The 12,391-nt window shown below is 48.7% G+C and overlaps 1 protein-coding gene across 1 annotated transcript; it reads right to left on the bottom strand.

Annotated features, from left to right (window-relative positions):
- Nucleotides 1-5,017: 5,017 nt before the first annotated feature.
- Nucleotides 5,018-8,595, bottom strand: LOC307192463 (BOLA class I histocompatibility antigen, alpha chain BL3-7-like). Its single transcript, XM_079933370.1, has 8 exons — nt 8,439-8,595; nt 7,848-8,117; nt 7,371-7,646; nt 6,481-6,756; nt 6,252-6,362; nt 5,784-5,816; nt 5,594-5,641; nt 5,018-5,430 (listed from the first exon to the last, which is right to left on the bottom strand). The coding sequence occupies exons 1-8, from the start codon at nt 8,500-8,502 to the stop codon at nt 5,426-5,428; spliced, it is 1,083 nt and encodes a 360-aa protein (XP_079789496.1). The 5' UTR covers nt 8,503-8,595; the 3' UTR covers nt 5,018-5,425.
- Nucleotides 8,596-12,391: the final 3,796 nt, after the last annotated feature.

Genomic DNA, 12,391 nt, shown 5'->3' with positions numbered 1-12,391 from the left:
GGCTGAGCTTGGGAGGCTTTTTCAGGGGATTCCACTAAGCCTTTCTTAGTAAAAGCTTTTACTTCACAGATTAAAAAAAACAATATGAGGGGCTTCCCTGGTGGTGCAGTGGTTGAGAGTCCGCCTGCCGATGCAGGGGCCATGGGTTCGTGCCCCACTCCGGGAGGATACCACGTGCCGCGGAGCGGCTGGGCCCGTGAGCCGTGGCTGCTGGGCCTGCGCGTCTGGAGCCTGTGCTCCGCAACGAGAGAGGCAACAGCGGTGAGAGCCCTGCCTACCGCAAAACAAACAAACAAACAAACAAAAATACAACAATATGAGCTCTCTGGGTGACATTTCCAATTACAGCTCATAAGCTTGAGAAAACCAAAGGTAAGATTTTTCCAGATTTGGATGATGCCCTAAGGATAAAAACAACTTTTCCCTCTGGGTTATTACCCACGTTTATATTTTGGCCTAAACAGTTATTCTCTTGGTACTGTACCTATGGAAGCTTTTTATATTTTATTATTTGTTTTCACTGGAAGAGGCAGCCTTAAAACAAGTTCTATCGCGGTACTGGAATGGAGTCTCCATGACCTATTTTTTCACTCCTGCTATTTATCTGGCACCATGGTAGGTGCGAGAATACAAGTCCACCCAAAGCAATGATTCTTTATCACTTGTGTGAGCCAGTGCTGCTTTGTGAAATGTTTGCTCTCAGCTCACAATAAGAAACACACAGACATTAAAAGTGAGTGTAAGCGAGTAAACTTCTACCTTTATCTTGTCCCAGACTGGTAATTGCCAAGAAAAAGATGAGCATGTATGTATATCATGTCATTAGATCTGCTAAGACAGTTGGATCATTAGTTCCTCATGCACCAGAAATTGAGTAACTTGGTGTCTAAACTAGTACTGATACTTTTTAAAGACTTTTGTGGGGATCACATGTAAACTGATAAGTGATATGTATACTTTCCCCAGAAAGATGTGCATGTACAAAGAAATATGAAACAGTATAAAATGTCAGTGTTTATGTATGGATCCCATGAAGACTTATAGATCTTGTTTTTTGAAGCTTAGAAAGAGAAAAAGATAGGGAGAGGACATTTTGAGTAATCATTTCATTATTGAAAAATGCACTCTGCTTATCTGAGTATAAACTGGAGTAGACAGAAGCTGGACCCCATAACAGAACATCACAGAAGAAGTTGAAAGATGTCATTTATTACTTATTCATCCATCCAACCTGACTGCTTACAATGTACCAGGTCAAGTTCTCGTCTAGATCACTGCTGCAAAAATTGGAATTTGTCATTCTTTTTCCCTTCCTCACCTTCAACCTCCACCCCTAGAATCTGTACCCTCTTCCCAAGTTAGGGGAATTTCAAACTTGAAGATCTTGGTAGGAGGTAGAGACCACCTCCTTCCATAGGAGAGAAAAACCTGCTTCCAAACATTCTGGCAGGTTGAAACAGCCTGAGGCTCCACCAGGCAGGTGACCCCATGCTGGACTCTGACTCAGGACGTGGTGACACAGAGAGGCGGGAACTGTGCTGAACGCTTTGGCACATGTGGCAGAGGCGGCAGTAGTGTCATCCAGTTGTCAGGAGCAGCAGAGACAGCAGGACGAGCCGCAGGGCGCGCTGTCCAGCATCAGGGCTGACAGTGCTGTGAAAAGTGGCATCTGTGCCCACCTGCAGGGGCAGGGGTTCCTCTGTGGGACCCGACCTGGGTGGGATTGTGGATTCTGTTCCTGGCTGTGTAGTCTCAGGGCTGTTCTGTGGCTTTTTCCTGAAATAAAACAAAACTACAATCTCTCTTCCCCGTGCACCCTCCCCCCCCCCGTTCCATTTAGAACAATTTGAAACCCTTTTTTGCCCATAAAGAATTGCATGAGAATACCATGTAGCGAAACTCCGAGAGAGCAGGGATTCAGAGACTCTTCCCCGCTGCTTTATTGAGATATGATTGATCTACAATATTAAGTAAGTTTATGGTATACAACTTGTTGACTTGATACACTTTATATTGCAAAATAATTACCACTGTAGCATTAGCTTCCAACTATATCATGCCCCATAATCACCTTTTTCGTGTGTGTGGAGAAAATTTAGGTCTACCCTCTTAGAACTCAAAAGCTTTTCTTTATGCTGAGTGGATAACTGCTTCTTAAATTTTCCACCTGGCTATACTGCATGGTAGAGAAAACATGTATCTCCCAGAAAATGTCCTGCCTTTTTCTTCCCAGGGAAGAAAGATTTCAGTGTGGATTTAAAACCCCTCCCCACCCTGATTACTCTCTGATCCTTGACCTCAGTGGATCCCAATCTGCCTGAGCCTCAGGACTGCTTGTAGGGATTCTGACAAAGTACTCAGCCTCTTCCCCGACCCGCCATCTCAGAATGTGGGCATGAGGTCCAGGAATCCCTTATGAACAAGCCCTACAGGTGAGGCTGATGCACAGCCACGTGGGAATCCTGGTCTATATTGCTGCTACTAAATGTGTGATCTGAAGACCAGCAACATCAGCACCAAACTTGTTTAAAATGCAGATTCTCACGCTCCCTTCCACCTGAGGTGTGCAGGTGGTGCACAGGAAGATCAGAACCCCCTGGTCTCTCTGCCGTCTAGACTCGGTGTTCAGAACCGTGCGGTCTGCTTGGGTGTGTGGTCTGATCAGATCGCATAGCGCTGGGGGGTCCAGGGTTCAGTCCTTGTCCTTCCTCATCTGTAGCCAATTCTCCCCTGGTGACCTCATCTGTTCTCAAAGCTGTAAACCTCATTTATAGGGTGTCACTTCCTCCAACTATTTCCCCAGCCAGGTCATCTCACCTGAACCCCAGACTCAGTTTGTACTTTCCTAAAGCGAATGCCAGTGCTGTGGCCTCTTCAAATATGCTGCTTCCAGAGTCTCCCCATTTCTGCGGAAGGTGCCCCACATGTCTACTTGCAAATCTCAAAATTTGGGGTCTTCCTTCATTCTGCTTTCTTATAACCCAAATTTCATCCATTAGGAATTGCTGTAAAATGCCACTTTCAGAATATATCCAGAATCCAATCAGTTACTATTACTTTCCCTGCTCACACCCCAGACAATCACCAGTATCTCCAGCCTGGACACTGCACCATTTCCTACAGTTTCCTCTATGGAATCTCTTGCCCTTCACCTCCTGATTCTGCCCAGCAACCAGATGTTTCTAGAGGGTAGTCACACCAGGTCAATCTTCTGTTCAAACCATCTTGTAGGGGCTTCCCTGGTGGCGCAGTGGTTGAGAGTCTGCCTGCCGATGCAGGGGACACGGGTTCGTGCCCCGGTCTGGGAAGATCCCAAATGCCATGGAGCGGTTGGGCCCGTGAGCCATGGCCGCGGAGCCTGCGCGTCCGGAGCCTGTGCTCCACAACGGGAGAGGCCACAACAGTGAGAAAGGCCCGCGTACCGCAAAAAAAAAAAAAAACCAAAAAAACCATCTTGTAGACTCCGCACCTTATTCAGACAAAATCAAAACCCTTCTAATATTGTCTAGGTCTATATGATCTGTCCGGACACTGCATCTCATCTCAGTTCCTCTCTCCTCCAGCTACGATGGCCTCCTCACTCTTCCTTGAACACACAGACACTCTCCTGCCCTAGTGCACTGGCACTGGAGGCTCCCCCGCCTGGAGAGAACTTGCCCCAGACATCCTCGTGGACATACCTTCATGTCCTTCACATCTCTACTCAAAGGTCACCTTCTCAATCAGGCCCACACTGTCCACCCTAGTAAAAGACATCATCCCTGTCCCCACACACTTACACGCTGGGCCACCTTCCTCAAAGCACTTACCAACTTCCAATGTAAACACTTCCCTCACTTACTAGTCTCATAGTGCACACTCTGCCCTTTCCCCTAGAGCATATACTCCACATGGCTGACAAGTTTTGTCTGTTGTTAGTTCCCCGAGGTTTCCTAGATGCAAAAATAGTGTGTCATGTACCTGGCACACAAAAGTATCAATTGAATGATCAGTGTAGAGCACCTCCCTATTCTAGAGACAGTGTCTTTATTAACGTGACCTCAGGCCACATGCTGTCTTGTGGCAGCTACAGCACAACATCCATTTGCAACGACATCAATGCCGCCTGTACTTTTCTCAGAAGGGCTGATCTCCCCTCCCTCCCACACCAGTCAGTCTGCACACCACACACCATGCTCCTTCTCGCTTCAGAAAAGAATATCCTGCACTTATGCGTCCTATATGCCAACGTACCCTGACTCTATTAGACTCTGCTTTCTAAATCCATCAGTTTGGATTGGAGTCAGCACTGGGCTTAGAAGATCTAAGGGCAGAAGAGGGGCCAGGCTGCAGAGAAGAGAGAAATCCAGCAAGAATTAAGTCAAGATGAGAGACTACTGGGTCCCTTCTGTTTGCTAATTCCAGAATCTGGTTCCTTTTAAAAGATGGGGAAAAGTTGGAAAGAAGAATCCAGCAGACATCTCTAGAAGGAGAGCAAGAGCTGGATGAGGCTGAAAATTGCTCTCTTGATACTACTGAGAATCCGGGGTGCAGGGCCCCCTTGGACTTGTGGGGACAAGACAGGCAAAATGACTCCGCTGCTGTCAGAGATGGGGACACCCAGAGAAGAATGAGACCAAACTGTGCACGTGAAAAACAAGTCATTATTCCAACGACAACAACAACTAAATAAGCAAAATATAAACACGTACGATAAAGACAGGGTCCGAGGATGGGAGCAAGGCCCGAGCCAAGGCTACCTGGTTACAGGAAGCCCTTGCTGCCCACAGTCCTGGAGACAGTACGAGGCCCAGGTGATTTCTGAGCCTCTGAGATCACAGGTCCTGGTGGGACAAGGTTCTACTGAAGTGATGAGGACAAAGGAACAGAGCAGATGACCTGGCAGAGCAGTGACCCCATCAAAGCCCACGATGCAGTGAGCATGGAGTGGGCACAGGCCGCGTCCACACTCAGCTCCTCACCGCCTCCTCCTGTCCCACCTGCATCAGACAGAGCACAGCAAGCACACAGATTCTGGAAGGTTCTCAGCGCTTCCATTTATTTTCTCTCTCAAACTTTAAGAATCCTTTCCTTTATTATCCCAAAAACGCCTCATGGCAGGAATTAGAAAAAACAAAATTCATATACAGATTTTATTTGCAACAGGCAAGATAAGACATTATTACTCAGAGCACCACAAAGTTAAGACAGGGATGGAGGTGGCCCAGCCCTGCCTCTGCTGGAACAGGCAAGTGGATCAGGGAAGAGAACACAGGTCAGGGTGGGGAGGGGTCGTGGTGGGCAGGGGAGGGCCAGTCTCCCCATCTCCTCACATTATGCTACAAGGAACACATACACATTCAGATGCAGCAGCAGAAAGAGGAGTAGTGTGATCTGAAGCCACATAGTGGGACCGTGCATCACTCAGTCCCACGAGGCTGCTGTCTCACACTGTGAAAGAAAATAATCATGAACAAATTCAGGTCAGTCATGTAAGTGCTGACCTTCCCAACAGCCCCCCACATGCTCAAATGTCCCATTCAAGGATCCCCACCACCCGGGCCATCTCCTCCACCCCAACATCTCTCCCAATCTAGGCCCTCCAGGGTCTCACCTTTAGGATCCATGAGAGACACATCAGAGCCCTGAGCACTGTCACTGTCTGGGGGAGAACAAAACCAGGACATGGTCAGAACCCACAGGAGAGAAACTAGAGAAGGAACTTTAGGAGGGGGAGCCCCCCCCATGGCCTCCTGTCTGCACCCTCACAAGGGTCTCAGGAATCACAGCCCCTGCACACTTACTTGCAGCCTGAGCGTAGCTCCCTCCTTTTTCACCTGTAAGAAGAAAACATCACGTGAGAGGTCAGGGAGAAGACTGAGTTGTGAGATCCTAGAGGAACCCCCTAGTCCTGGACCACAGAGAACTTTCCAGAACTGTTGACCAAAACCCATGATAGGATCAGGAACACGAAGAAAGGAGATGTGCGGGGACTGGATCAACTTCTTCCCTCCTGGGGGTCCGTCCTCAGCAGGAACCTTCCCTCTCTGACCTTCAAGTGCTGGTAACCTGGTCCCCAACTGGAATTATGAAGGTGAAAAAACCTGTCTTTCATTTCCACACGTGCTTTACAAAAGGGTAAGTGCCAGTCTGCACACTGACAAGCAATGTCTCTGAATGGTGCTGCCCAATACACACGCAGGCAAGCTTCCACCTGGGCTTGAACCCCCCAGTGACACAAGAAAACTCAGATCCCTCCCCCACTTCCCTACCTGAGTGCTTCTTCCTCCAGATCACAGTTCCAGCCACCACGGCTCCAGTGACCACCAAGAGAACCAGGCCAACAATGAGGCCTATGATGGCGACGGTGGGCTGAGGAGGTTCTGTGGAGGAAAGGGAAGGGGCCCTAACCTCAGGCCTGAATCCCGACCTTGCTGAACGTGTCCAGAAGGGCTCCTGCTTTATCTGAGAGGAAGCTCCACCCCACGTGTCCCTCCTTACCCCATCTCAGGGTGAGGGACTCCTGAAGCCCCTCGTGCTGCACGTGGCACGTGTATCTCTGCTCCTCTCCAGAAGGCACCACCAGGGCCGCCCACTTCTGGAAGGTTCCGTCCCCTGAAGGCCTGGTCTCCACAAGCTCCATGTCCTGGGTCTGATCCTCCCCATCACGCTGCCAGGTCAGTGAGATCTCCTTAGGGTAGAAGCCCAGGGCCCAGCACCTCAGGGTGACCTCACGGTCAGAGATGGGGTGGTGGGTCACGTGTGTCTTTGGAGGGTCTGAGGAGGAAGAATCAGAAAATTCACACTTAGTGTTACCTTCATGGGCCACTGAAGCAGCATCATGTGACCATCCTGAGAACGAACAGCACAACAGGTTTGAAAAGCAGCAGCAAAAACACCAGACACCAGCCTGGACTCCGGGGTCTGGGAAGATCTCCCAGTCCTTGGAAAGTTCTATGATAAGGATGAAAGCCAAGGTAGAAGGCTCCATGTAAAGGGGAGAATACAGAGCAATGGTCCTGACTTTGGTGGAGGCTGAATGACTCAGAAAAATCAGGCCTCCTAAGATGTTCTCAGGCTAAGAACAGGCTTGAGAGAGAAAGTCATGGTTCACAAGATGGGGGTCAGGGTCAAAGGGCGCCGTTGGTCAGTTATTTCAGGGCTGGTTTCCTGTTTCTTCCCCAAAGAGACTGGATTCCTTCACTGTCTTTCAGAGAAGTGAGGCCACGGGTGAGTCACTGTCTCCTACAGAATATGAAAACCTGGGCGGATTCCTCCCTCTCCCGACAAGAAGTTGGGGCGGTGTTCCCACAGGGACCCCATTTCCTCCCCTTGTGGGAAGCCAGCTCCAGCCCGAGGGGAGACCAGGGAGGCCCCGCGGCCCCTCGTACCTGCGCGCTGCAGCGTGTCCTTCCCGGTCTCCAGGTATCTGAGGAGCCACTCCACGCAGGTGCCCTCCACGTAGTTCCTGTAGTGCTCCGCATAACCGGCCGCCTCCCACTTGCGCTTGGTGTTCTGAGCCGCCGCGTCGGCCGCGGTCCAGGAGCGCAGGTCCTCGTTCAGGGCGAGGTAATCGGCGCCGTCGTAGGCTACCTGTTGGTACCCGCGGAGGAGGCGACGGTCCGGCCCCACGTCGCAGCCGAACATCTCCTGGACGGTGTGAGACCCTGACCCCGCCCCGACCAGCCGCAGCGATTAAACCCAAACCGAAAATGAAACCGGGTAAAGTCCCGCCGTTTCCTCCCGAGTCGGGGGGCCGGGCGGGTCCCGCAATGTTGGGGTTGCCCTCGGACCCGGAGACTCGGGGCGACGCCGGCCCGTCCCTGGGGATGGGGGTCGTGACCCGGACCCGGGCCCGCGTCGCTCACCGGCCTCGCTCTGGTTGTAGTAGCCGCGCAGGGTGTTCAGGCCCGCTCCGAAACTCTGTGCGTTTTCCTTGGAGATCCGCGTCTCCCGATCCCAGTACTCCGGCCCCTCCTGCTCCACCCACGGCGCCCGCGGCTCCTTCCTCGGATTCGGGGCGTCGCTGTCGAACCGCACGAACTGCGTGTCGTCCACGTAGCCGACGGTGATGAAGCGGGGCTCCCCGCGGCCGGGCCGGGACACCCCGGTGTGGAAATACCTCAGGGAGTGGGAGCCTGGGGGCGGGAAGGGGTGAGACCCGGTCCGACCCTCCTCCCGGCGCGGGTCCCCGGGTCCCAGGTGACGGGGCCGGCAGGGGGGAGGGGGCGAGGGGCTCGTGAGACGGAAAAGGTGTGGAGGTCGGAGAAGGGCCGGCACCTCGCGGGGAGAGAAGAGGGGGCGGGAAGCAAGGGAGGGACTGGCGGGGACCGGGGTGAGGGGGCGGGTCTGGACCGGGGGCGGCGGCGTGGCTCCTTCCCTGGGAGTCCTGACCCCCGACCCCCGGGGTCTCCTCGCTCCTCCCCGCAGAGGCCGTTCCCTCCCGACCCCGCACTCACCCGCCCAGGTCTCGGTCAGGGTCACGGCCCCCGTGAGGAGCAGAAGGAAGGCTCGCGGCGCCATGACCCACCACCTCGGCGTCTGAGAAGACACTGCGTGCGGCGGGTCGGTGGAGACTTTATAACCGGGAACCGCGGGGACGCTGATTGGCTTCTCCAGAAACCGGACACGCAATGGGAGTGAGAAGTGGGGACGCGTCACGAGTGTCCAGGCAGGAGGGCCCGACACAGGTTGTGAGAGAGAAAGTGAAACTCCGGGAGACTGGGAATCCCCACCACGGAGCGTCCCCGCCCCAGAGACCGCCTGACACCCTGAGAGTCTGAGAGCCTGCCCCTCCCGGGACCTGGGACTTTGCCTGATCCCTCCCCTCCTGCACCGAGAGCTCTTTGTCACAGTGTCTCCCTGAGTCCTGGCCCAGGGACTGTGTAGTCAGCGATTTTCACAGCATTGTGGTCAGAATATTTATACAGTCTTACAAACTAGTGACGACCCCACAGATAATTTTATGTGGATACTTCTATCGGTACTTATCAAAGTAGAAATAATAGAGTTTAAAATTTTTAAATTAATTTATTTAGAATACTATTAATAACCCATGATTTAATATGAAAAATAACTACTTCCCAAAATACACACGGTAGTGGGAGAAGTGGAGCTTTTCAGATTTTTATATTTTTGCAAGTCTGTTTCTTGTCTGTCTCATTAGAAGACCCCTGGATGTCCATGTTTGCTTCTTCAATGAATCTGTTCTTTTGATTGAAGTCTATGAAAATAAACAGGCCCACACATATGTAGGAGTAGTATTTTCAAAAACCTTTTCAGACAGTCATGGATGTTAGTCTTTGATACAAAACGAAAACTACACAAGTGGTAGTTTCTCAAAGGTTATTTTCAAAGTGGACCTGAAACAATATTATTAACTATTTCCTATTCTGTTACGTTAAACTCCATAACCCTATTTTGCACATTGAATGTCTCTTGGACTAAGGTAAGATTTTAAAGAAGTAATACATTGTTTCACTAAGTTATATAGATCTTCCAGTGTCATTCATTCTTTCAAGTAAACATTGTATTCCATGAAGAAGAGGGTAGTTCAGGTCACACAAATTATTTTCCTTGGGACATAGTACTTTGGAATGTAGCAGAAGGGCTTGATGGGTACTTCTCATGTCATCTTAGAAGGTACTTTTAAAATGTGGATTTAAGGGAGTTCCCTGGCCGTCCAGTGGTTAGGACTCAGAGCTGTCACTGCCATGGCCTGGGTTCAAGGGTTCAATCCCTGTTCAGGGAACTAAGATCCCACATGCTGTGGGGCGTGGCCCCAAAAAAAGAAAAAGTGGATCTAAGGATAATTTAGGAAACAAAAGAATTTTAATGTATTTTTTAAAGTTTATTTAATGAGGTATAGTTGGTTTACAATGTTGTGTTAATTTCTGTTATACAGCAAAGAGATTCAGCTATACATGTGTATATACATTCTTTTTCATTTTCTTTTCCATTATAGCTTATTAAGGAAAGATAAAAATTTGTAATGCATCAACCAGAATGTTGTAAAGCAAACCTGCTTTTTTTTTTCTGCAAGTAAGTTGTGGTGAAAATAATTATATTGCAGTTTGCTACAGTAGTCTCCATCACTGTTAAGTTATACCTCAAAGCAAATGTCAACATAGTGGAAAGTCAAATAATATCTTAGTAATGCTATGAAAGTAGGTTTCACCTCATGGATCTCATGAAAGGGTCTCAGTGACTTCAAGGGTTCCACAGATCACACTCTGAGAACTGCTGTTCGAATAAACCTGGGAAAATCTCCTAACTGACCCTTGCCTTTGCCTCCTCTTCGTTTTGGAGAATCCCTCTCCCTGAGCTGGACTCCCTGCCTCCCCACACTTAGCTGAGGGCCCTGCCCCCGGGGCTCCTCTAGGAGAGAACTTACCCCTTGGAAACTGATCCCAGAGAGTGTCTTCAGTCTGGGAAGGGAGGTAGGGGGACAGGTGTTTCCCGTTTGGACCTGGAAACAGTTTGTGCCTGAAGGTACCATACCCACTCATAACCTAGTTTGGTTTTGTTACACACCAGCTAAATATGTATTCATATCCCAGACAGAAATCTGACATCATCTCTAAGAGAAATAATATTGGCCCTTTCAAGAGTCCAGTATATCTGACTTGAGGCCCAGAAAACATGAAGAGCAGTCCTGTCCAATAGAATGTTCTGTGGTGAAGGAATTGTTCTATATCTGTACTGTCAAAATCAGGTAGCCACTAGCTACAGGTCGCTCTTTAGCACCTCAGAAGTGGCTACTGTGCTGAGCACCTTAATGTTATTTAGTTTAAATAACATTAAATATGTGGCTAGTAGCTAGCCTATTGGGCATTGCATATCTATAGTGTTCTTAATTTCCAGTCTCTTCCCCCAAAAAGATACTGTGTGACTCATAAGTTGATGCATATTAAAATAACCTTCATATGGAAATCATGGATTTGTCTATGTGGGTCTTAGATATATCCTTAAAATGCAGCATGCGCAGAAAGTTTCATTAACATGTATTTTAACAACTAGAGTGTTCAGACATTAAGGACACCGTGGTTTATCACCTTAAGGTCATATGTGTTCAAAACTGCCCATCGCTGGAGCTAATTCTTGTCTTTATAATCTTGAGCTCTTGCTGTTCTTTTCATTAACCTGGTAAATATAAGCAGACACTGAAGTCTTCACTTAGCCCAAGAGAAAGTATTCACTGAACACAGCATATATCAAATACCTTGTAGGACCTGTACATACTTGTGAAATGATAAAGCAGGAGATGTAAACCTTAGAATCCACCAGCTTAGAATTCTTTACTGACTGCTCCTGCTATTCGTTCCCCCCAAATTCAATCAGTTCTGTTTCCCTTCACCCTTGGACCCCTCTCTCCTAGACAAAAAAATACTTGAATTTTTTACATTTGGGGAATGAAGAGTTGTATGACCAAAAGATGAAAAACCACTAAAAAATCATAAATTTTCTTTATGTCAACCAGACATTCACAAAGATACAAACACATGCCCCTATCAAACTCAAAGACAAAAACATTGACAAACAGGTAGCAATGTTTTTCAGCCAAAGACCACCAGGAGAACATCTGTGGGCAAACAAGTTGGATTTATTACTGGATGCAGCGAGGGAGATGACACACCATCGGGGACCACGGTGTCTTAGTGTGGGGTGTTAGAACATATACAGGATGTGGGCTCTGGTTGGGTGATTTGGAGGAGGGTGTATGGAGGAGGGGCTCACTCTACATTGGGTGTTGTCAGGAAGTGGGGGCAATTCTGTGACTGGGCATGTCGGTGAATCTTCCCTGTAAGGAGGAAAGACTAGAGTGAGGATGCAGCTGTGATTGGAAAGAAGCCGTGGCTGCTGGTATCAGCACAGGGAGAGGTTTGATACATTGTGAGGTGCATAGTGCTGCCTTGTTTGGTCTGTGCTTGGAGAAAATGATGTTGTGGTCTTGTTTTGTCTCACTGTGTCATGGTCTCAGGTGTCCTTGTCTGATGTTGATGTTCTGTGGGGTGACATATGTCCAACAGGAGAAGAACACGGCTGCGTGGTGAGCACCAACCCAGCTTCTGGCAACGCTGAGGCCTAAGGTAAACGTCAGACCAGCTTCTGATGTTGGAGGCTGCTTTGTCCTTCCTGAATTCAGTGTTTAAAATAACTAAATCCCAAACAAAACATAATTAAAGTGTATTAGAAAACAATTTGGAAAATAAGAAATGCAAATGTCAACAAATATATAACAAATAAACGTAAAGAAAAATGTACATGTGGAATAAAGAATGGGAATAAATTAAAATCTATCATCTTGGCAAAGATAATAGTATGAGGAGAGTATTGACAGGAATTTAGGGAGAATATACTGTCATAAAGATTGATGGGATTGAAAACTGGTATAAAAATTTTAAGGTCAGTA

The sequence above is a fragment of the Stenella coeruleoalba genome (assembly GCF_951394435.1).
Source record: "Stenella coeruleoalba genome assembly, chromosome: 10".
NCBI lineage: Eukaryota > Metazoa > Chordata > Mammalia > Artiodactyla > Delphinidae > Stenella > Stenella coeruleoalba.
The sequence above is the reverse complement of the archived record's forward strand: the minus strand, read 5'-3'. Positions and strand labels throughout refer to the sequence as shown.

Bases quoted from the DNA above. Each gene is read 5' to 3' on its own strand.
- LOC307192463 (XM_079933370.1), bottom strand. From the start codon at position 8,502: ATGGCGCCGCGAGCCTTCCTTCTGCTCCTCACGGGGGCCGTGACCCTG. The intron at 6,757-7,370 runs GTACGAGGGGCC...CTTCCTCCTCAG, and splicing joins GGACACGCTGCAGCGCGCAG to ACCCTCCAAAGACACACGTG. The intron at 6,363-6,480 runs GTAAGGAGGGAC...TTTCCTCCACAG, and splicing joins GTCCCTCACCCTGAGATGGG to AACCTCCTCAGCCCACCGTC.